Source organism: Oncorhynchus mykiss, chromosome 20 (genome assembly GCF_013265735.2).
Source record: "Oncorhynchus mykiss isolate Arlee chromosome 20, USDA_OmykA_1.1, whole genome shotgun sequence".
Classification (NCBI taxonomy): domain Eukaryota; kingdom Metazoa; phylum Chordata; class Actinopteri; order Salmoniformes; family Salmonidae; genus Oncorhynchus; species Oncorhynchus mykiss.
The window spans coordinates 1,109,837-1,135,937 of record NC_048584.1 but is presented as its reverse complement, the minus strand read 5'-3'; the positions used below and the strand labels follow the sequence as shown (position 1 = coordinate 1,135,937).

The following is a 26,101-nucleotide window of genomic DNA, read 5'->3' as shown; positions in this document are numbered from 1 at the left end:
TAATTTAATTTACACAACATGATGCACTTTGATGCAAAATATTTTTTATTGTGAAACAAACAAGAAATAAGACAAAAACTTGCATAACTATTCACCCCCCACACCTGAAAGTCAATACTTTGTAGAGCCACCTTTTGCAGCAATTACAGCTGCAAGTCTCTTGGGTTAAGTCTCTATAAGCTTGGCACATCTAGCTACTAGGATTTTTGCCCATTCTTCAAGGCAAAACTGCTCTAGCTCCTTCAAGTTGGATGGGTTCAGCTGGTGTACAACAATCTTTAAGTCATACCACAGATGGTCTGGGCTTTGACTAGGCCATTCCAAGACATTTAAATGTTTCCCCTTAAACCACTCAAGTGTTGCTTTAGCAGTATTCTTAGGGTCATTGTCCTGCTGGAAGGTGAACCTCTGTCCCAGTCTCAAATCTCTGGAAGACTAAAACAGGTTTCCCTCAAGAATTTCCCTGTATTTAGCACCATCCATCATTCCTTCAATTCTGACCAGTTTCCCAGTCCCTGCCGATGGTATTCTCAGGGTGATGGGAGGTGTTGGGTTTGCGTCAGACATAGCGTTTTCCTTGATGGCCAAAAAGGTTAATATTAGTCTGCTCTGACCAGAGTACCTTCTTCCATATTTGGGTAGTCTCCCACATACCTTTTGGCAAACACCAAATGTGTTTGCTTATTTTTTTCTTTAAGCAATGGCTTTTTTCTGGACACTCTTCCATAAAGCCCAGCTCTGTGGACTGTACAGCTTAAATTTGATTTGATTTTTGATTTGATTAAAGTGGTCCTATGGACAGACACTCCAATCTCCACTGTGGAGCTTTGCAGCTCCTTCAGGGTTCTTGTTGGGCTCTTTGTTGCCTCTCTGATTAATGCCCTCCTTGCCTGGTCCATGAGTTTTGGTTGGTGGCCCTCTCTTGGAAGGTTTGTTGTGGTGCCATATTCATTACCTTTTTTAATAATGGATTTAATGGTGCTCTGTGGGATGTTCAAAGTTTCTGATATTTTTTAATAACCCAAGCCTGATCTGTACTTCCCCGCAACTTTGTCCCGGAACTGTTTGGAGAGCTCTTTGGTCGTCATGGTGCCGCTTGCTTGGTGATGCCCCTTGCTTAGTGGTTTTGTAGACTCTGGGGCCTTTCAGAACAGGTGTCTATATACTGAGATCGTGTGACAGATCATGTGACACTTAGAAAACACAGAGGTGGACTTTATTTAACTAATTATGTGACTTCTGAAGGTAATTGGTTGCACCAGATCTTATTTAAGGGCTTCATAGCAAAGAGGGTGAATAGATATGCACGCGCCAGTTTTCCATTTTTTTAAGTTTTTTTAGTTTTTTGAAACAAGTTATTATTTCAATTTCACTTCACCAATTTGGACTATTTTGTGTATGTCCATTACATAAAATAAAAATAAATTACAGGTTGTAACGCAACAAAACACCCAGGGGGATGAATACTTTTGCAAGGCACTGTATACAGCACTAAATGTACCCTGAGCGCCATATAATCAGCGTCCTATGGATTAGTGTACCTCACACGCTTACAGTCATGTCTGTCGGACCGATGCCAGCAGCTGACATGTAACAAAGGCTTCATTGAACAAATCCATGGCCATAGTAGGTCTGGTTTTGAGACAGACAGGACAGGGTAGACCTGAAAAGACAGGCAAACACACATCAAATCAAATTGTATTCATCAGATAGTAAACAACAGGTGTAGACTAACAGTGAAATACTTACTTATGGGCCCTTCCCAACAATGTAGAGAGAAAGAAAGTAGAGAAATAATAGAAAAGAACAGCATTATACAAAGAGCAGATAGACAACACTGTCCACAACAGTACTCCCTATGTCATCATTGCGAGTCATATGAATGGGTTATAATCGTTCACAAAATACAGTATAACTAAGGTTCTCAGAAAAAAAACATGATGGAGTCTCTTTCTATGGCATGGACATTTGGCTATTTGTTTTAAAGTCTCCCCACACATATAGGCCTATGGGTCAGCTTGTTGTTGCTGCAAGAACACCAAATGAAGACATGAACTACATAGAACAGGAAATGGAACACGAAGCAAAAAGGCCAGAATCATATTGGAGGGGTAATGACGGCCTAATTGAGTTATCTGTAATAACTGTCATGTGCTAGGCTGTGGTTTTTGGGCGGGTGCTTTGAGTAGAAGGACAAAGCATGGTGTTGTTAAAGTTGCCTGGGTGGCTTCCTGTCCTTTTCCAGTGCACTTAACTACTTTGTCAGCCATCCAGGCCTGTAAACAAGGCTTGATGAATCAGATGATATTGCCTCTATTACACCACTCCCAAATGGCTCCCTCACAGTAACTCTGGAGGTGCCTGGAACGGCAGTGGCGCATCTCGTTTTTCAAAATCATATGACATTTTTTGCACTATAATTTTGGGTAATCAGATTTACATTTTAGGCTAATGGTTGTTTTACTATCCTTCCACATTATAATATAGTTATTACAACAACAAAACAAAAATATATATAAAGCTTTCTCCCCACTTACAGCAGATGTCAGTGCACTTTCATATATGTAACAAAGCCTAAAGAAAAAAAGGCATACACAACATTGCATTACATTCCTCACTCTCCGCCAGATGGATCGTGACACTCATGCGCAGGGACGGTGACAAGAGCAGGGATACTGCGCATGTCCGAAACTGCCAAATATGAACGCTGCTCCAACACACGAACAAACCAGGTAGGAGTACTTCATATCTTGACAGGCATTTTTCATGTCTTGATGTTTCTTTAGCGGTTATTAACACAAATTAGCAGTCATCTTGCCTTTATGTACCATGATACTATTTGCTAGTTAGCCCGCAATGCAAGTTTAACGCCCAACAGCAACCAATTTTGATAGAGTGAGAAGTAGAATTGGTCTCAACCTCGTCAATTAGCTAGGTGCCAGCTAACTATCTCTCTGCCTCTGAAGGAAAAGCTTTGCGTTTTGCAAAGCAAAAACTATGTATGGTCGTAGCTAATTCTTTGACGTGATATAGCTAGCTGATGTTATGTCTTGACCTGGTGAAAACACTGACAAGACAACGGACCAATGCAATGGCTAAAACCGGGAATGACAGAAACCTGTCCCCATTGCAAAGGTGACAGCTACCATTTACCAGCTTTCATGGCGTCCGCAGGTCCTAGCTGGCCAAATAAGCGCATTCAACTACACTATGATTTCAAAGTACCTCAACGTGTTGAGTTGAGGTACTTGGCAATCGCTTACCCAGCCACATAGCCAGGTTGCTATGCAGAAGTGTGGTTTCGGGACCTTGTCGTGCCAATGAGCTTGCAGTAAATTCCACACTCGCCTGTCACATTAAATCGCCAGATAACGTTAACTAGCTGGCGTGATCGCATTAAGGTCATGGGTATCATCAGTCCCTTGCTGGCTGACCCTACAAACTCCCCATACAGAAAGGTGTGCTGAAATATGGCTGTTTTCATTGCTTCTGCAAGACATTGCAATGGCTATGCATGCAAATACATTTCTACAATATAGCTGAAATGTATAGCCAATTTATTTTTAGCTGGTGCTCGCTCATCTGCATCTGAGCCAATATGATCCCATATTAGCAATAGCTAGTGTTGTTCAGTTCAACAATTTTATCCGTTTCTGTCAAGGGTGGCCATTGGCCAGTGTTAATCATCTGGCATAAAATATATATTTTATGTCTATATTGTTCACTTAGCATTTGCCCTGAGACATGGCTGTGTAGATGTCACGAGACTCCATCTCGGAGTCAATAGCCATGTCTTAGGTCTGGGCAAACTTAACCTATATAGCCAGTAAGCAAGACCTTCAGAGAGATTCAGATCAACTTTATTATCAGTTGGTCATGTGCTTAAAAAGACGGTATATAAAACATGAAAACACAGAAAATGCACAAAATAATTCATTCAAAGTGCTGTAGCTACACATTTAAAGTGAAAGTGCAATATGCTGTATCCTCGAGGGACCAACAGACTATTATACAGCCTAATGGCTGTTGGAGTAAAAGAGTCCCCATATCTATGGATTTTGAGTGAAGGGGGTGAGTAAGTTGCTAGCTAGCATTAACCTTATCTTATAGAAAACAATCAATCTTAACATAATCACTAGTTAACTAGACATGGTTGATGATATTACTAGTTTATCTAGCTTGTCCTGTGTTGCATATTATCAATGTGGTGCCTGTTAATTTATCATCGTATCATAGCCTACCTCGCCAAACGGGTGAGGATTTAACAAAATCGCATTCGTGAAAAAAAGCATAATCGTTGCACCAATGTACCTAGCCATAAACATCAATGCCTTTCTTAAAATCAATACACAAGTATATATTTTTAAACCTACATATTTAGTTAAAATAAATTAATGTTAGCAGGCAATATTAACTAGGGAAATTGTGTCACTTCTCTTGTGTTCTGTGCAAGCCGAGTCAGGGTATATGCAGCAGTTTGGGCCGCCTGGCTCGTTGCGAACTGTGTGAGGACCATTTCTTCCTAGCAAAGACCGTAATTAATTTGCCAGAATTTTACATAATTATGACATAGGATTGAAAGTTGTGCAATGTAACAATAATATTTAGACTTAGGGATGCCACCCCTAAGATAAAATACGGAACGGTTCCGTATTTCACTGAAAGAATAAACGCTTTGTTTTCTAAATTAAAGTTTCCGGATTTGACCATATGAATGACCTAAGGCTCGTATTTCTGTGTGTTTATTATAATTAAGTCTGATTTGATATTTGCTAGAGCAGTCTATCAAATATCAAAGGCTGCAGCAGGCTCATAAGCATTCATTCAAACAGCACTTTCCTGTGTTTGCCAGCAGCTCTTCGCAGTGCTTGAAGCACAGCGCTGTTTATGACTTCAAGCATATCAACTCCCGAGATTAGACTGGCAATACTATAGTGCCTATAAGAACATCCAATAGTTAAAGGTATATCAAATACAAATGGTAGAGAGAGAAATAGTCCTATGATAACTACAACCTAAAACTTCTTACCTGGGAATATTGAAGACTCATGTTAAAAAGGAACCACCAGCTTTCATATGTTCTCATGTTCTGAGCAAGGAACTTAAATGTTAGCTTTTTTTACATGGCACATATTGCACTTTTAGTTTCTTCTCTAACACTTTGTTTTTGCATTATTTAAACCAAATTGAACATGTTTCATTATTTATTTGATACTAAATTGTTTTATTTATGTATTATATTAAGTTAAAATAAGTGTTCATTCAGTATTGTTGTAATTGTCATTATTTTATATATATATATATATATATATATATATATATATATATATATATAATTGGTTGATTAATCTGTATCTGCTTTTTTTGGTCCTCCAATAATCAGTATCAGCGTTGAAAAGATTTATAGAACATTTTTAAGATATGGCGGTCAACATTAAAATGGTTCAGTTTGCGTAAAAATTCTGTTGCAATTTCTTTATCTTTCCAAAGGCACAGTCCTTGAATTTCTTCAATCAGTACCTGGAATTATCCCACTGTTCAGTGACAGCTGGAACAGCTTGCCTGAAGTGCTTTGCTGCTGACGCCGTCCGGACCATATGATTTTCGTGGGTTGACACCACTGGACGAATTTTTCAGTTTCTCTGTCAAAACCTTGAAGAGAGGCTTGGTCTGGGTGGAGGAAACCCACAACAGTGGTGTCATCTACATATAAAAAAGTGTGGCTTGCGTCAGAGGCTTGACAATTGTTTGTGTACAATATCAGTGACAGTAGGCAACTTTGAGGGGCTCCCGTATTCACCGTTCTAGATGTAGAGATGGCGGAGTTAACTTCACTTGTTGGAAGAAAAGGAACCTATTAATCCTCTTGATCAGTAGAGAGTTGACACCCAAATTCACCAGCTTATCACCAGTAGGTGGGGTTGACTGGTGTTAAACGCGTTACTGAAGTCAATGAATACAATTTTCACGAGGCTATTTGCCTTTTCTATATGTTTGTAGATATTGTTCAGCATGACCAGTAACTTATCGACACTCCTGGAGGCATGGTAGGCAAATTGATTTGAGTCTAATTGGGATGAGAGACAAGAAAGAATTTCGTTTTTGAATCCTTTTTTCAAAACATAGGTACAGATTACAGGGCGTAAATAATTTATTTTCTTTTGGCCTGTTTTTTTTTAGGTATTGGGACAATCAGCGACTTCTTCCATAAGTCTGTAATTATCCCAGTGTTCATTGACCGCTGGAACAGCTTCTGGAACGGTAATGTGAGCTGGTCTGCGCATGCCTGAAGTGCCTTGCTGCTGACGCCGTCTGGACCATAAGGTTTTTGTGAGTTGACACGTTGAACGTATTGCTTGATGTCATTCACAGAGATCTGTATACCAACAGCTGGTATGCTGTCTATACTGTCCAAGGCCACTTTCTGCAGTGATGTAAAATCACACATCAAACCTACAATAGAAACTGTTCAAATCATTTGCAAAAGCAAGGACATTTTTGAAGGTCATACAATGTCTCTGGTTTGTAGCCTGTGATGGTTTGTAGCCCTTGCCAGGCTTTGCCTTGTTAAACAGGGTTTTCTAACTTGTTTCTGTATGCTGCCTTGCACTCCTTCATTTTGCTTTTGAGTTGCCCCTTTCCTCTTTACTGGCACCGGATTTTAAACACTCCTTTGTGCATACAACCACTGACAACCAAACATATAAGCTGTCTGACTCATGGTCTTAGGCAGTGGATAGAGTTACTGAGAGTCAGTCATGTCAGAGGGGAGAGACATGGGTACACTCAAAGGAGCAGTTCGCCTAGTTCGGCACTTGGTCGTTGCAGGTGCTTTAGCAGTGAGATAAATGTCAAGCAAAACAATATGTTATTTTTACAGAAACTCTTTCTTTCCTCCTCTCTACCCCTCACATACAGTGAACATCATGGGCGGTTGAGAAACTCACCCTTGACATATCTTTAGTGAGGAGCACAGAAGGCTAGTTAGACTAGGCTATATTCCAGACCAGACCCCTCAGCCGCAGTCCAGAAGCTAATGCAGCCATGGCTGAGGAGGACTATGGCTGCTTTGTGGACTGGACCCAAATGGGGGACATGGCCAAGAGCAGTGGCACCTCCAAATTGGACGTTAAGGACCACGTGGAGCTCAAAAAGCTGGCCAGGCAGGGTTACTGGTCCAAGAACCACAAGCTCCGTGCCCAGGTCTACCAGCAACTCATTAAGGCAATCCCCTGTCGAACCGTGACACCCGACGCCGAGGTCTACCGCGACCTCATGGGCGACGACACAGGTAAAAAAGCCTTGTCCTCCATCCCACTGCCAGACTTTGTGGACGGCAGCGCTGTGCCGCACTACTGCCTCATGGCAGACGCAGTGACCGCCGTCCACCGGGTCATCTCCTGTCTGGAGGGACAGTTCCCGGACATCTCGCACTGCCCGGCGCTGCCCGCGATGACAGCCCTCCTGCTGCACTTCAGTGCCAACGAGGCGCAGTGCTTCGAGCACGTCAGCCGTCTGCTGGCCTGCAATGAGCCGGGCCAACGCTTTGTAGACCAGACCTTCCTGGCCTATGAGTCCAGCTTCATGACCTTTGGCGACCTGGCCAACAAGTACTGCCCGGCAGCCCACAAGCTCATAGTGGCTACAGCGCAGGACGTGGTGGCGGTGTACTCGGACTGGCAGCGCTGGGTGCTAGGTGACCTGCCCTTCAGCCACGTGGCAAGGGTCCTAGACGTCTTCCTGGTGGAAGGATACAAGGTGTTGTACCGTGTTGCCCTGGCCCTGCTCAAGTTCTACCGCAAGCAGAAGGCTGGGGATGGAACACAGCAATCAGAGGGCCAAAAACAGGACTCTGCGGGGGTCAAGGCAGAGATCCAGGCTTTCGTCAAGACCATCAGCTCCTACATCACCCCGGACAAGCTGCTGGAGAAGGCCTTCTCTATCCGCTTGTTCAGTCGCAAAGAGATCACTCTCCTGCAGCTCACCAACGAGAAATCGCTGCAGCAGAAGGGCATCACTGTCAAACAGAAGAGGTGAGTGAGCAGGGCTAGTGACAGCATCAGTTCTATTGGGTCTGATTTACATATTAAAAAAATAACAGTTTACAACTCAAATCAATGGAAGTCAGAAGAAATGGATGCTAGTGCTTCTGCTAATGCCATGGTAGAGCCTTAGCTAATGGCAGCGTAAATAAACATTAGACATGGTTCTAAGGGCAACAAGCCATAAACCAAATCAGGATGAGAGGCATGCACTTGCAAAACTGTGCATGACCTCATTAGCCACCAGTGAGAGGTGGCAATTGTTTTAGTTTGCTTGCTCTTTTTCCTGTTGTGGCTCTTGCTTGCTTTTTGTCATTGATTCATTTCTCACCTTTCTATTCATAGTTTCTGTGCACCTTTTTTGTTCTCTTTTTTCCTTTGCTGTCCCATTTTTTTTGCCTTCCACCGTCTTCTTCCATTTGCGCCTTTACTCTTGTGTCCATGTGTCGTCTACTGCTCATGCTCCTCCATTCTCCCGTGAACTTGGCTCTGTTAGCCTGAGGTAGGTGTCTCCTCCCTCTCTCTCTTTACACTCTCACTCATTACCTGTTAACACTTGAGCTGACCTCCCTCATTAGTGATAAATTGTATTAGGAACCTTGGCCATATTCTCTGTAATGTATCCTAATCTAAGTGACCAGGAAACAAGATTTGGACATAATACACTGTACCATAGTCAAACCTTAACTCTGCAGGCTTTTGCTTCTCCTCAACACTCAACTGAGTTTGGCCTAATTAAAGTCCCAGACTGATTAGCTGGTCCAATCACCTTGTTTTGAGAGGTTTGAATTAGGTGCTGTTGGATCATTTCCAGCTCACGCTGTGGCCCTTTTTAGGTCAAGAGTTGTACATTTCCAACAACAACAACCATGATGTGCCCAGGAAAATACCATATGAACCTTCCATTACCACAACGTCATGGTCCTACATACTGTACAAACACTTCTTTGACTCTTCAATCAGGAGTTTATGTGTTACTAACAAAGTAGTCTTCTCCTTCCTGCCCGGTTACCATGGTGATAGGCGGACCGTGCAGCTGGCTCTGAACCCGGACACCTTCTCCTCGGCGGTAGTCAGCGCCAAGGAGATGAAGGACATCTGGTCGTGGATCCCCGAGCGCTTCGCCCTATGCGAACCGCAGCTCCTCTTCACCACCTCAACCCATGGCTGCAGCCTCAACAGGTACTTTCTGCCCACTTTACCAGTCTCATTGTAGCCACTTTATCCTGCAGCCGAGGCTAACCACTAGACCAAGGGTGTCAAGTAACGATCCGATGTGGCCCACAGGTGTTTTCCTAGGGGGGAAAAGGTCTCAATCTACTTTGAAATGACTAAAACCAAATGAAAACTGTAGAAATAATGGACCTACATTTCTATACAGACTATTCAGCTTGCACTGAAACAAAAGCTAACCTGACAAAAATGGACCATGGTAGTACAATGGGGTAAATACGAGCACTATCATGTTTTTTTTGTCACTACCATGGCAGAAAATACCATGGTACGTACGGATGCAAATACCAAGGTATTTTTCTGCCATGGTAGTAACAAAAAAAACATAATATTTTCATTGTACTACCATGGTACAAAAATGCACCATGGTAGTACAGTGAAAAAACTACTATGGTTTTCTACTAGTAGCATATAGTGAAATGTGAAAGCATGTTAGTTGTTCATGATGGTTTGTGTCACACAATTCTTTGGTAAAGTGACCAAAAACATAGTCAGTCATGTATGGTACTCACATAATGTAATATTGACTACTCGCTCTGCAATAGCAAAGCGTAGGCCTAGGGAACCCTCTTAACCCTTTGATGAGAACGATCACATATTTGTGATCATTGTTGAGTGGACCCTGCAGCGTATGATCTGAAATATGTGGTTGGAACAGTAGCAACAGAACAAATGACGCAACTAAACAACATTGTTGTCTGAACAGCATCTAAATCTTTTTTTGTACTGATGGAAAATTAAGGTCTCAAACTGTATTCCTCAATTTGACAGTTTATTGTAAAATATAAATGCCATCTTCATCATCCAAGCATCACGTGGAACACATCCACAGCCAAACTCATTCCATAAACCAGTCTAAATAACAGGTTGCGCTGACAAAAAAAACGAAACAGAAGACTTGTTTACAATGTACCACATCTCTGGTGAGCACAAGGGACTAATGTAATGTTGTTTAGAAAAGAACAACAACTAAATTCTTTATGATGGCAGCCGTGTTTGTTTGTTTGACAAGCGAAAACTCCCTAATCCCAGAATGCCATTAACTATAATGCCGAATTCAAAACAACTTGGACCTTGGAAATCTCCGACTTCAGTGATTTCAAAACAACCGGGAACTCGGGGAGGGGAGGGGATTGCTTCGACTCGGAATTCCAACTCTGCGTCTCTTTCTAGAGCTCCGACTTTCCGACCTGAAGATGTCATGATTTTACTTTGTATTTTTCAGAGTTCCTAGTTGTTTTGATCATGGCAAAAGACGCAAATAAACCAAGTCAAAGATGGTTGCGCCCTGTCTGGAAAATATCAACTTAGTTTGGCCACCTTTCAGCTTATAACAAATCTGCATGTGCATGTTACACATGACTTGACGAGTTCTTTACAGTTTTTGACCAATCACAAAACAAATCAAATCCTTTCACCTCACAGATCATCAGCTAAATACAAGCCTACTGCCTAGCCGTAGTGTGGATAGGGTTTGCCAGAAATGGTTGAAACCATTTTCGTGGGGTTTATAAGCTGACTAAAAATAAAACCCCAGGAAATGGACTCCTGGGCTCCATTTCTGAAATGAAACAGAAAAAGAAAAGTTTGTAATCAACTTTTGTTATTCCTTGATTTGTAATGCATTCTCACAATTATGTTTTATCATTTGACCAAATGTTTGTTGGCTAGAGAAAATATGATTTGATTATTTCAATAGCCCTAGCCAACAACCTTTAACCTAATCTGTAGACTACTGTAAACTAAAGAGCACGATTTGGGTTGTTACATTACATCGACTTCTCCTAGGAATATATTGTATAGTTAGTAGCCCGTAGATGGCGCCAAGGCATAAACCTAGATAATCCTGTCTAGCTCCATAGTTTATGATAACCCATTATACAGTCGGAAGTTTACATACACTTAGGTTGGAGTCATTAAAACTCATTTTTCATCCACTCCACAAATTTATTCAAGTTGGTTAGGACATCTACTTTGTGCATGACACAAGTAATTTTTCCAACAATTGTTTACAGACAGATTATTTCACCTATCATTCACTGTATCACAATCCCAGTGGGTCAGAAGTTTACATTCACTAAATTGACTGTGCCTTTAAACAGCTTGGAAAATTCCAGAAAATGATGTCATGGCTTTAGAAGCTTCTGATAGGCTAATTGACATCATTTGAGTCCATTGGAGGCCTACCTTCAAACTCAGTGCATCTTTGCTTGACATCATGGGAAAATCAAAATAAATTAGCCAAGACCTCAGAATAAAAATTGTAGACCTCCACAAGTCTGGTTCATCCTTAGGAGCAATTTCCAAACGCCTGAAGGTACCACGTTCATCTGTACAAACAATAGTACGCAAGTATAAACACCATGGGACCACGCAGCCGTCATACCGCTCAGGCAGGAAACGCGTTCTGTCTCCTAGAGATTAACAAACGTTGGTACGAAAAGTGCAAATCAATCCCAGAGCAACAGCATATGGAGAAATGTCCTCTGGTCTGATGAAACAAAAATGGAACTGTTTGGCCATAATGACCATCGTTATGTTTGGAGGAAAAAGGGGGATGCTTGCAAGCCAAAGAACACCATCCCAACAGTGAAGCACGGGGGTGGCAGCATCATGTTGTGGGGGTGCTTTGCTGCAGGAGGGACTGGTGCACTTCACAAAATAGATGGCATCATGAGGAGGGACAATTATGTGGATATATTGAAGCAACATCTCAAGACATCAGTCATGAAGTTCAAGCTTGGTCGCAAATGGATCTTCCAAATGGACAATGACCCCAAGCATACTTCCAAAGTTGTGGCAAAATGGCTTAAGGACAACAAAGTCAATGTATTTGAGTGGACATCACAAAGCCCTGACCTCTATCCTATAGAAAATTTGTTGGCAGAACTGAAAAAGTGTGTGCAAGCAAGGAGGCCTACAAACCTTACTCAGTTCCACCAGCTCTGTCAGGAGGAGTGGGCCAAAATTCACCCAACTTATTGTGGGAAGCTTGTGGAAGGCTACCCAAAAAAATTGACCCAAGTTAAACAATTTAAAGGCAATGCTACCAAATATTAATCGAGTGTATGTAAACTTCTGACCAACTGGGAATGTGATGATAGAAAGAAAAAGCTGAAAAAAAGTATTCTCTCTCTACTATTATTCTGATATTTCACATTCTTAAAATAAAGTGGTGAACCTAACTGACCTAAGACAGGGAGTGTTTACTATGATTAAATGTCAGGAATTGTGAAAAACTGAGTTTAAATGTATTTGGCTAAGGTGTATGTAAACTTCCGATTTCAACTGTATCTACAGCCTCGCTTCACTCATGCCACGGTCTGCATACAATATAGCTGATTGCACGCACAAAGTACCTCACTTTGTTGCTTACATGACTTTGTCCACCACTCTGTTCTCATTCTCCTCAGCCTCGACCAGGCTAAAACCTATCCAAGCCATAATACTCACCACATTTGATGAGAAATCTTCCTCGCTTGGTGACGAGGCAGGCCTCTGTAGGCTACATGTGCAGTGGTGATAAATGACATACATTTTAAATGAAGAAAAAGTGTTTAGGATGCCAGCCGTTCTCAGGCTTAGCCATGGTCGACATATGTAATATTTGCTCATACCCGGCTCTCACCTTTTGTATGCCACTATTGTATCAAATACACCGGATTTAGCGCCTCAGGTTTCCGGCCCTATCTCACATGCACAGCCGCTCAGACAGGCTAATACCAATGCCTCTTTCAGATAATAATAGATGTAATATAGATGATAATACTAATTATACAATTATCAATAATACTATACATACTGCTACTACTATAGGAAGAACATTTTATGAAGCAGACATTGCGGTATTGATTCAAAGAGGGATGTAGAGAATCGTGGCAAAATGCAACAATCAAATCCTAGAACAGCAGCATAGCATTCTGGTCCCGCGTGCAAAAATAACTCTCGCTGTAAGGGCCATTATTAATATTTAGAACTTACTCGTCAAAAGGTTAAACCCCTTTAGCTCATAGTGAAAAACCACAACACACATGGTCTAGTAGTGTGCCCTACTATTAAACCTTGGGACCTAGATAGGTTATGGTGAGAAGAATGGAGACTGACACCTTGACGATAAGGTTTAAAATAATACATTTTTCTGGTGCTTCTCTCTTCGGTACAGTTTTAGTTGGTTCTCTCTCATTCAGCTGACTACTCTTCTACCTTTCTAAATAGCCAACATACTAAAAAACATTTTGTAAAAAGGTATTGTCTTATCTCGACATATCCTTAACAGTCAAGTTCAACTTCATACCTTTCAGACTGTCAGTACGGTTGAAAGTATGGATTATATCCCTCGCACGCCATGCAGGTCGGGTAAGAATGACAGTCATATCGGTGACGTGACAGCGTGGGAGGACGTGCCCGCGGTTCATATAAAACACTCACTTTATTATTTCTTCTCACAAAGTTCACTTGGCCATATCGTGCAAGTTGACTGCTCAGCTGCTCCTGTTTTTTTGGATTGCATCTTCCAGTAGGATAAGCTAAACTTTGAGTTGTGCTTACTTTCAGTCTGTCACCAACAGCCTGTGACCTGTGGGTTGGAGCGCAAAACTCACCCTCTAAGGCTATGTGACAGCTCTCCCCTACCTGTCCCTTATATAGAGTATATTAGGCGTCGTTGTCTTGTGCTGACTTAGCCCAGCAGCTAGTATGTGTGTTGGCAGATATCCTAAAACAGAACCTTGAGGATCACTGAAATTTACAGTTGATTTGTCAGAGGACAAACCATTCACAGAGACAAACTGATATCTTTCCAACAGATAAGATCTAAACCAGGCCAGAACTTGTCCGTGTAGACTAATTTGGGTTTCCAATCTCTCCAAAAGAATGTGGTGATCGATGGTATCAAAAGTAGCACTAAGGTCTAGGAGCATGAGGACAGATGCAGAGCCTCGGTCTGATGCCATTAAAATGTAATTTACCACTTTCATGAGTGCAGTCTCAGTACTATGATGAGGTCTAAAACCAGACGAAGCGTTTCGTATACATTTTGTCTTCGGGAAGGCAGTGAGTTTTCCGCGCAACAGCTTTTTCTAAAATATTTGAGATGAATGGGAGATTTGGTAAGGGCCGATTATAGTTTTATATATTTAATGGATCAAAGTTTGGCTTTTTCAAGAGAGACTTTATTACTGCCACTTTTAGTGAGTTTGGTACACATCCGGTGGATAGGGAGCCGTTTATTATGTTCAACATAGGGGGGCCAAGCACAGAAAGCAGCTCTTTCAGTAGTTTAGTTGGAATAAGGTCCAGTATGCAGCTTGAAGGTTTAGTATAGTATTAAAAAACTTGAGTGTCTCCTTTTATCCTAGGTCCTGTCAGTGTTGTGCAGACTCAGAACAACTGAGCTTTGGAAAAATATGCAGATCTAAAGAGGAGTCCGTAATCTGCTTTCTAATGATCAAAATATTTTTGTCAAAGAAGTTTTGTGACAGTTTGTGACAGTATCAAAAATACATTTAGGATTGTTCTTATTTTCCTCAATTAAGTTGGAAAAATAGGATGATCGAGCAGCAGTGAGGGCTCTTCGATACTGCACGGTACTGTCTTTCCAAGCTAGTCGAAGACTTCCAGTTTGGTGTGGCGCCATTTCCGTTCCAATTTTCTGGGAGCTTGCTTCAGGGCTCGGGTATTTTCTGTATACCAGGGAGCTAGTTTCTTATGACAAAGTGTTTTTTGTTTTTAGGGGTGCGACTGCATCGAGGATATTACGCAAGGTTAGGTGGTTAACCGATTGTTGTACTCTGACGTCCTTGGGTAGGTGGAGGTAGTCTGGAAGAGCATCTAGCAATCTTTGGCTTGTCTGAGAATTTATAGCACGACTTTTGATGATCCTTGGTTGGGTTCTGAGCAGATTATTTGTTGCGATTGCAAATGAAATAAAATGGTGGTCCGATAGTCCAGGATTATGAGGAAAAACATTGAGATCCACAATATTTATTCCACGGGACAAAACTAGGTCCAGAGTATGACTGTGGCAGTGAGTAGGTCCGGAGACATGTTGGACAAAACCCACTGAGTCGATGACGGCTCCAATAGCCTCTTGGAGTTGGTCTGTTGACTTTTCCATGTGAATATTAAAGTCACCAAAAATCGGAATATTATCTGCCATGACTACACAAGGTCCGATAGGAATTCAGGGAACTCAGTGAGGAACACTGTATATGGCCCAGGAGGCCTGTAAACAGTAGCTATAAAAAGTGAGAAGGCTGCATAGACTTCATGACTAGAAACTCAAAAGATGAAAACGCAGTCATTTTTCTTGTTTGTAAATTGAAATTTGGTATTGTAAATGTTAGCAACACGTCCACCTTTGCGGGATGTATGGGGGATATGGTCACTAGCGTAACCAGGAGGAGAGTGCTCATTTAGCACAGTGAATTCATCAGGCTTAAGCCATGTTTCAGTCAGGCCAATCACATCAAGATTATGATCAGTGATTAGTTCATTAACTATAACTGCCTTGGAAGTGAGGGATCTAACATTAAGTAGCCCTATTTTGAGATGTGAGGTATCACGATCTCTTTCAATAATGGCAGGAATGGAGGTCTTTATTCCAGTGAGATTGCTAAGGCGAACAACGGCATGTTTAGTTTTGCCCAACCTAGGTCGAGGTACAGACAAGGTTTCAATGGGGATGGCTGAGCTGACTACACTGACTGTGCTAAACTGGCAGGCTGGCTAACAGGGTGCAGGCCAGGCAGCAGGCTATCTCATTGTGGATCTAGAGGAGTTAGAGCCCTGTCTTTGTTCATAGATAAGATGAGAGCACCCCTCCAGCTAGGATGGAGTCCATCACTCCTCAGCAGGCTCTCTCCATGACAGACTGACCAGACTGACCAGATGTCACTTGATAAATGCACTTCAGTGTAGATGAAGGGGAGGAGACAGGTTAAATAAGGATTTTAAAGCCTTGAGACAGTTGAGACATGGATTGTGTATGTGTGCCATTCAGAGGGTGAATGGGCAAGATATGATTTAAGTGCCTTTGAACAGGGTATGGTAGTAGGTGCCAGACATACCGCTTTGTGTCAAGTACTGCAACGCTGCTGCGTTTTTCACACTCAAGAGTTTCCTGTGTGTATCACGAATGATCCACCAACCAAAGGACATCCATCCACTGTGGGAAGCATTGGAGTCAACATGGGCCAGCATCCCTGTGGAACACTTTCAACACCTTGTAGAGTCCATGCCCCGACAAATTTAGGCTACTCTGAGGGCAAAGGGGGGTTGGGGGTGTTCTTAATGTTATGTACAGTCGGTGTATAATGCAGGTTAAAACCAAGGTATTTCCATGTATCCGATCTATACCGTGGTATACAGTGGGGCAAAAAAGTATTTAGTCAGCCACCAATTGGGCAAGTTCTCCCACTTAAGAAGATGAGAAAGGCCTGTAATTTTCATCATAGGTACACTTCAACTATGACAGACAAAATGGAAAAAAAATCCAGAAAATCATGTTGTAGGATTTTTAATGAATTTATTTGCAAATTATGGTGGAAATAAGTATTTGGTCACCTACAAACAAGCAAGATTTCTGGCTCTCACAGACCTGTAACTTCTTCTTTAAGAGGCTCCTCTGTCTTTCACTCGTTACCTGTATTAATGGCACCTGTTTGAACTTGTTATCAGTATAAAAGACACCTGTCCACAACCTCAAACAGTCACACTCCAAACTCCACTATGGCCAAGACCAAAGAGCTGTCAAAGGACACCAGAAACAAAATTGTAGACCTGTACCAGGCTGGGAAGACTGAATCTGCAATAGGTAAGCAGCTTGGTTTGAAGAAATCAACTGTGGGAAGACATACAAGACCACTGATAATCTCCCTCGATCTGGGCCTCCACGCAAGATCTCACCCCGTTGGGTCAAAATGATCACAAGAACGATGAGCAAAAATTCCAGAACCACAAGGGGGGACCTAGTGAATGACCTGCAGAGAGCTGGGACCAAAGTAACAAAGCCTACCATCAGTAACACACTACGCCGCCAGGGACTCAAATCCTGCAGTGCCAGACGTGTCCCCCTGCTTAAGCCAGTACATGCCCAGGCCCGTCTGAAGTTTGCTAGAGAGCATTTGGATGATCCAGAAGAAGATTGGGAGAATGTCATATGGTCAGATGAAACCAAAATATAACTTTTTGGTAAAAACTCAACTCGTCGTGTTTGGAGGACAAAGAATGCTGAGTTGCATCCAAAGAAGACCATACCTACTGTGAAGCATGGGGGTGGAAACATCATGCTTTGGGGCTGTTTTTCTGCAAAGGGACCAGGACGACTGATCCGTGTAAATGAAAGAATGAATGGGGCCATGTATCGTGAGATTTTGAGTGAAAACCTCCTAGGGCATTGAAGATGAAACATGGCTTGTCTTTCAGCATGACAATGATCCCAAACACACCGCCCGGGCAACGAAGGAGTGGCTTCGTAAGAAGAATTTCAAGGTCCTGGAGTGGCCTAGCCAGTCTCCAGATCTCAACCCCATAGAAAATCTTTGGAGGGAGTTGAAAGTCCGTGTTGCCCAGCAACAGCCCCAAAACATCACTGCTCTAGAGGAGATCTGCATGGAGGAATGGGCCAAAATACCAGCAACAGTGTGAAAACCTTGTGAAGACTTACAGAAAACGTTTGACCTCTGTCATTGCCAACAAAGGGTATATAACAAAGTATTGAGAGAAACTTTTGTTATTGACCAAATACTTATTTTCCACCATAATTTGCAAATAAATTCATAAAAAATCCTACAATGTGATTTTCTGGATTTTTTTTCTGTCATAGTTGAAGTGTACCTATGATGAAAATTACAGGCCTCTCATCTTTTTAAGTGGGAGAACTTGCACAATTGGTGGCTGACTAAATACTTTTTTGCCCCACTGTAAATGGTGCAATTCCATGGTAATATTTTGGTACAACTGCAGTACCCTGGTAGTACCATCATACTTCAAGGCTAAAGCTCCCGAGTGGCGCAGCGGTCTAAGGCACTGCATCTCAGTGCTAGAGGCGTCACTACAGACACCCTGGTCCGAATCCAGGTTGTATCACAACCGGTCGTGATTGGGAGTCCAATAAAGCGGCGCACAATTGGCCCAGCGTTGTCTGGGTTTGGCCGGTGTAGGCCGTCATTTTAAATAAGATTTTGTTCTTAACTGACGTGCCTAGTTAAAAAGGTTACTTTATTTATTTTTTAATAAAGCCGTGGTACATTTTCATGATTATAGCAACATTTTCATATCACCTATAGGCTATATCACCGCAGATATGCAATATTATTGTCGCTATGCTGTAATGTCGCCAAGACCGACCCATTGGTTCACTTCCTACTTTACCCTATATTGGGCCCAGTTTACCATACTTATCTTACTCTGTACCTTTCCCCACAGTCTTGGCTACCTTACAATAAAGGGGCAATCTGCAATTGGTAGGCTACATCCATTTTGGGACTTTATAGTGATAGTTCACCCAAATGACAAATTGGTTTCCTTACCCAGTAAGCGGTCTACGGACAAGGTATGACAGCAATCCATGCATTGGTTTAATTTTCCTGCCATTGTTAAATATATTTGAACTTACTCTGCAGATTATCTGTGGTGTTGGTGCTTCAGCTGGTTGAAAGTTGAGACACCGTATTATTAAACAGACGGAGGTACATGGTCGCGATGCTAACTGTATACTAACTGATGTTCACATGGCTTTGTGCCAGTTGATAGAAATGTTATCTTCAGTGCCGGCGCTTTGGGTAAACAAGATTTCCCTGTGGATAGTTTCACTCAAATTAGGAGCAGCTGAAGGACCAACCGCACAGGCAACCAGTAGAGTAAGTTCAATTGTAATTTGAATGTCTTGTAAGGAAAATGTCCATGATTTTGCAGTGCTTTTTTGTTTTCAGATTGTTTAGCAAGAATTGGTATCAAAGTCTGATTTATTAGGCAAGGTTCAGTTATGAATCAGCAATGCCCTTATCCTTGTCGTTGTATAGTCGGTCAGAGCTATCCAAAGTACATCACTAGTGGCTATAAAGACTAGCTAGTGAAAAATGCTGATCTTTCAGACTCAGATTGACACATTTGGTTTTTCAATAGGGAATGGTTTAACTTTCTGAGTAATGCTACATAGAAATAATTGACCAAAGAGTCACTGCAGGATGATTCTAAAACAAATCTGACTATTCATTTAAATCTGACTTTAAAACACTTATGGAATGTATCATGCTGTAGGCTAAATGTAATTTTGTTGCATTTTCAGTTGAAAAGGTCCCCCTTTTTTCTTTCTCATCTTTAAGATACAACATGATTGATAACGGGTAGCTTGTGTGTTTTTCATAGAGATACTTGCACGCATGCATGGCCAGACTGTAAGTGATGTGATGTGTAATCGTGGTTGTCCATTCCTTTTGTCCCAGGTTCTACGCTCATGTCGAAGGCTATGAGCCCACTCTGCTACTCATCCGGACCTGTGAATCTGACGTAGGGACCTTACACACACTTACAACTTGTGTGTGCCCTTACCCCCTCATGTAGCAGCATAATGACATCCACAGCAATAGACAAGTAACTATCGAGCTCACAGGATTATGGCATGGAGGATCAAGTGTTTTAAATCTACAGTTGAGTCAGTTTTTCAATCATATTGATATGGTAAAGACCTTTAATTTAATGATATATGTATACATGTACAGTATGTATTATCTACTTCTAATAATGACCATTTTGTGACTGAATAAAACACGTTTTTGGGTGCAACCCTGTCTCAAACTGTCCTATTCCTATTTTCCTATTCTCCTATGCCTTCCAACATTCCTTTTTATTTTCTATCCCACTTCTCCCATTGATGCTACTGTAATACACCCTGTCACCATACCCTGCATTGTCTATCCAGGTATGTGGAGCCTTCCTCTCTACAGATTGGGAGGAGCGCAAGCGAGGCGGGAACAAACTCAGCTTCTTTGGGACCGGAGAATGTTTCATCTTCAGGGTGAGTTGTCTATTTCCCTATTCGCTTTCATTTTCTCATCCAATTAGGTTATGTGAACCCACCATTCTTTGCTTTTATGTATTATTTTTGAGGTGTAGCATGTTTTGGGAATTATTTTGGGTGCGTCCCATATATATACTGAACAAAAATATAAACGCAACAATTTCATTGATTTTACTGAGTTACAGTTCATATGAAGAAATCAAATCATTAGGCCCTAGTCTATGGATTTCCAATGACTGAGAATACAGATATGCATCTGTTGGTCACAGATAACTTAAAGAAAATGGACCTGACAATGGGCCTCAGGATCACTTATGGTGTTTTTGTGCATTCAAATTGCAATCGATAAAATACAATTGTGTTCATTGTCAGTAACTTATGTCTGCCCATACCATAACTCCACTGCCACCATGGGGCACTCTGCTCACAAAGTTTACATCAGAAAACCGCTAGCCCAGACGACGGCGGTTGTGAGGCCAGTTGGATGTACAGCCAAATTCTCTAAAACAACGTTGGAGGCGGCTTATGGTAGAGAAATTAACATTACATTTTCTGCCAATTTATGGTAGAGAAATTAACATTACATTCTCTGGTAACAGCTCTGGTGGACATTCCTGCAGTCAACATGCCAATTGCATGCTCCTTCAAAACGAGACATATGTGGCATTGTGTTGTGTGACGAAACTGCACATTTTAGAGTGGCCTCTTTATGGTCCCCAGCACAGGGTGCACCTGTGTAATGATCATGCTGTTTAATCAGCTTCTTGATATGCCGGACCTGTCAGGTGGATGGATTATATTGTGAAAGGAGAAATGCTCACTAAACAAGGATGTAAACAAATTTGTGCACAACATTTGAGAGAGAGAAGCATTTTGTGCGTATGGAACATGAAACATGAAACTTTACATGTTATGTTTTATATTTTTGTTCAGTGTAATTTATCCTCAGAATTGTCAAAGAAGTGACTAAGAGTGGGAACCAGGGGGCAAGACTTACAAATAGTTTTTTTCAGCCCGTCACAATAATTAGTCTCCTTATCACAAGTCTGGCCTCCACCCACTGAACAGAAAAGCATATCAGTTCCAAAATGAGTGATATAACAAAATGTTATGTAATCTTTAGAGAGGTTTTGCTGAGTGTACCTGAGCTAGAAATAGCTTCATTTCCATGTCCTAGCGTTAATTATTAAACTGTTGTGGTGTGGATGATGCGCAGCTGTGTGCCCTGTTGGTCTGCCTGTGGCCACACACACACTCAACGGAAAGTCCTGGAACTGGAGCCTAACAGTACAATACCACCTGATAAGGCCCTCACCTGACACCACATACAATAAGATAAGGATCAAGTTCTATCAGACATGCATGGAGAGAGAGAGGCTGGGGAGGGATCAAGGGAATGAAAAAGCACCAATTCTGACAGAGTATTCAGTGTCCAGCTTGTGTCTGAAAGATTCAAGGTAACCCCTCCAGTATGAAGATCATAGAGATGTAATGAATATGGCCACCAGTCACTCCACCCATCACACAACATTGACTTGAAAGAGTATTCCTGTTCAAGTAATTATATTTTAATGATGAACATCAACCCACAAACGTGAGCATCCCTCCCGGTTTTTTGTCGGTGTAGCTGAAGCCGGAGATGGAGAGGTATGAGTGGGTGGTGATCCGTCACCCGGAGCTAGCCTCCACCATCAAGGCCCAGAGCAGTGAGGTCCCTGCCGAGGACGAGGCTCCCCCTGACAAGCAGAACTCGGACGGCAACCGCCTTCCCGTGGAGAGGCCAGCCACTGACCCATCTGATCGCCTGTCGCCCTTCCTCTCAGCCCGACACTTCCATCTCAACTCCAGGAACACCTCCATGTTCATGGCGGGCAACTTTGACTCCATCATAGTGGGTGAGTGGAGTCCTTCATGTTCTTAATCGATCAAACTAGCCAGAGTGAGTAAGATGTTCTCAGGTCTATATCAGTCATTGATAAGGACAGTGCCACAATTAAACTAACTGAAAATCCTTGTGGCCCTTGCCTGTCCCTCTGTGTCTCTCTTCTTCTTCTCACCCAGCGTCTCTCTTCCTTAATTGATAAATCCGATTGTTCAGTTCACTTACCGAGAAGATCATTTTTTTGTCTTAACTGCTGTTCTGTCTCCTGCCAGGGGGAGGCGAGGGCAACGCGCTGTACATCGACAGTGAGCTAAACCACGGACGCACAGCCCCCTGCACCACCTTTGACAACCCACCACTCTGCTCCACCGAGAGCTTCCAGGTGGCCCTGCTGGAGGTGTGGGGCTTCAAGGACACCATGGCCTCAGATAGATAGATAGACACACACACTCACAGTTCGAGATACACACATCCCACCAAGGGCCTGATGAAGCTACCTGCAGTATCAGAACAAACCCCTTTCTGTCCAGTCCATTGAACTCTACATAAATTAATTTATCCATTGAACTCTACATAAATTCATTTATCCATTGAACTCTACATAAATTCATTTATCCATTGAACTCTACATAAATTCATTTATCCATTGAACTCTACATAAATTCATTTATCCATTGAACTCTACATAAATTCATTTATCCATTGAACTCTACATAAATTCATTTATCCATTGAACTCTACATAAATTCATTTATCCATTGAACTCTACATAAATTCATTTATCCATTGAACTCTACATAAATTCATTTATCCATTGAACTCTACATAAATTCATTTATCCATTGAACTCTACATAAATTCATTTATCCATTGAACTCTACATAAATTCATTTATCCATTGAACTCTACATAAATTCATTTATCCATTGAACTCTACCTAAATTCATTTATCCATTGAACTCTACCTAAATTCATTTATCCATTGAACTCTACATAAATTCATTTATCCATTGAACTCTACATAAATTCATTTATCCATTGAACTCTACATAAATTCATTTATCCATTGAACTCTACATAAATTCATTTATCCATTGAACTCTACATAAATTCATTTATCCATTGAACTCTACATAAATTCATTTATCCATTGAACTCTACATAAATTCATTTATCCATTGAACTCTACATAAATTCATTTATCCATTGAACTCTACATAAATTCATTTATCCATTGAACTCTACATAAATTCATTTATCCATTGAACTCTACATAAATTCATTTATCCATTGAACTCTACATAAATTCATTTATCCATTGAACTCTACATAAATTCATTTATCCATTGAACTCTACATAAATTCATTTATCCATTGAACTCTACATAAATTCATTTATCCATTGAACTCTACATAAATTCATTTATCCATTGAACTCTACATAAATTCATTTATCCATTGAACTCTACATAAATTCATTTATCCATTGAACTCTACATAAATTCATTTATCCATTGAACTCTACATAAATTCATTTATCCATTGAACTCTACATAAATGTGAAATATTTGTATTTATTCATGTAAAACAAGTATCATACTCTGAAAGTGTTTTTATTTGTGATTCTTTTTTTTACAGATGTTTTATTACATTGTATTACTATTTTTGTTGACTCTCATTGAGGGGTTTGATGGCGAAAAGCAGCTCTGTTGTCTGGAATGATCAAATGTCATCATTTTACACACTCAAGTAACGTCATTTCTGTGTTCACTTTATACCCACTCCTTAATTTGTGCAATCTGGTTATGCACCAAACCAACCGCCAAAATGGTGGTAAGCAGGCCTATAAGGCCTGTATGCACTATATCGAACATAGGCAGTCTACCCAGCTATCAGAACTGCTGAAGTATGGCTGTTGTGCAGCCATATTCTCAACAGATGTCTTAGCTCTGAGCACAGCAGTACATTAGAGAGGCCCCTTTGTAAAGTATGTGAATATTGTTCTTTGACTGATTTTTATTGATAGTGTGAAAGGGTTATCAGGTGAGATGAAGACCATATCCACGTCCCTCATCATTTAGGTGCACAATCTGTGGTAAAGCTATCTGTGTAAGTAATGCAGTATTAATCTGTCTTTCTATTTCTCTATCCGTCCTACAAACAATATCATCCAAAAAATTGCAGAATATGTACGTTCTTGTGCAGAGACTCAACTGTATATCATTGAATATCTGTGTTGTATTGAAGAAAATCCCCCAGTGAAGTATTGATTGAAAAATTACAGATCATTATACAGTTGAAGTCTGAAGTTTACATACACCTTAGCCAAATACATTTAAACTCAATTTCACAATTCCTGACATTTCATCTGAGTAAAAATTCCCTGTCTTAGGTCAGTTAGGATCACCACTTTATTTTAAGAATGTGAAATGTCAGAATAATAGTAGAGAATTATTTATTTCAGCTTTTATTTTTTTCATCACATTCCCATTTGGTCAGAAGTTTACATACACTCAATTAGTATTTGTTAGCATTGCCTTTCAATTGTTTAACTTGGGTCAAACATTTTCGGGTAGCCTTTCACAAGCTTCCCACAATAAGTTGTTTAAATTTTGGCCCATTCCTCCTGATAAAGCTGGTGTAACTGAGTTAGGTTTCTAGGCCTCCTTGCTTGCACACACTTTTTCAGTTCTGCCCACACATTTTCTATAGGATTGAGGTCAGGGCTTTGTGATGGCCACTCCAATACCTTGACTTTGTTGTCCTTAAGCCATTTTGCCACAACTTTAGAAGTATGCTTGGGGTCATTGTCCATTTGGAAGACCCATTTGCTTCAATATATCCACATAATTTCCCCTTCTCATGAAGCCATCTATTTTGTGAAGTGCACCAGTCCCTCCTGCAGCAAAGCACCCCCACAACATGATGCTGCCACTCCTGTGCTTCACGGTTGGGATGGTGTTCTTCGGCTTGCAAGCCTCCCCCTTTTTCCTCCAAACCTAACGATGGTGATTATGGCCAAACAGTTCTATTTTTGTTTCATCAGAACAGAGGACATTAATCCATGTGCATTTGCAAACCATAGTCTGGCTTTTTTAGGGCGGTTTTGGAGCAGTGGCTTCTGCTGAGCAAACTTTCAGTTTGTCGATATGGGACTCGTTTTACTGTGGATTTAGATACTTTTGTACTAGATACTTTTGTTTCCTCCAGCATCTTCACAAGGTCCTTTGCTGTACGTTCATCTCTAGGAGACAGAATGTGTCTCCTTCCTGAGCGGTATGCCGGCTGCGGGGTCCCATGGTGTTTATGCTTGCGTACTATAGTTTGTACAGATGAACGTGGTACCTTCAGGCGTTTGGAAATTGCTCCCAAGGATGAACCAGACTTGTGGAGGTCTACCATTTTTTTTTTCGGAGGTCTTGGCTGATTTCTTTCATTTTCCCTTGATGTCAAGCAAAGAGGCATTGAGTTTGCATTGACTCAAATGATGTCATGGCTTTAGAAGCTTCTGATAGGCTAATTGACATCATTTTTGGAATTTTCCAAGCTGTTTAAAGGCACAGTCAACTTAGTGTATGTAAACTTCTGACCCACTGGAATTGTGATACAGTGAATTATGAAGTGAAAAAATCTGAACAATTGTTGGGAAAATTACTCATCATGCACAAAGTACATGTCCTAACCGACTTGTCAAAACTATAGTTTGTTAACAAGAAATGTGTGGAGTGGTTGAAAAACAAGTTTTAATGACTCCAACCTAAGTGTATGTAATCGTCCAACTTCAACTGTACATGTGAAAGTAATACACTTTTTAAACAAGTGACATTTGTCTCTGTCATGTTTTATTGTTCAATCATTTCAGTTTTTTTGCTAGCTTTGCTTACATATGTGCCCCCACCAACCCTACTGTTCTTACTCTGACTA

At 41.2% G+C, this 26,101-nt stretch overlaps 1 protein-coding gene across 1 annotated transcript; it reads left to right on the top strand.

The window, feature by feature from the left end:
- The first annotated feature begins 2,623 nt into the window (after positions 1–2,623).
- On the top strand, positions 2,624–24,586 carry tbc1d24 (TBC1 domain family, member 24). Its single transcript, XM_021575427.2, has 8 exons — positions 2,624–2,732; positions 6,181–6,330; positions 6,919–8,033; positions 9,066–9,224; positions 19,721–19,784; positions 20,197–20,292; positions 21,923–22,190; positions 22,450–24,586. Exons 3-8 carry the CDS (start codon positions 7,045–7,047, stop codon positions 22,611–22,613), a joined length of 1,740 nt encoding a protein of 579 aa, XP_021431102.2. The 5' UTR covers positions 2,624–2,732; positions 6,181–6,330; positions 6,919–7,044; the 3' UTR covers positions 22,614–24,586.
- Positions 24,587–26,101: the final 1,515 nt, after the last annotated feature.

Bases quoted from the DNA above. Each gene is read 5' to 3' on its own strand.
- tbc1d24 (XM_021575427.2), top strand. From the start codon at position 7,045: ATGGCTGAGGAGGACTATGGCTGCTTTGTGGACTGGACCCAAATGGGG. The intron at 9,225-19,720 runs GTACTTTCTGCC...CTTTTGTCCCAG, and splicing joins CATGGCTGCAGCCTCAACAG to GTTCTACGCTCATGTCGAAG. The intron at 19,785-20,196 runs GTAGGGACCTTA...TTGTCTATCCAG, and splicing joins TCCGGACCTGTGAATCTGAC to GTATGTGGAGCCTTCCTCTC.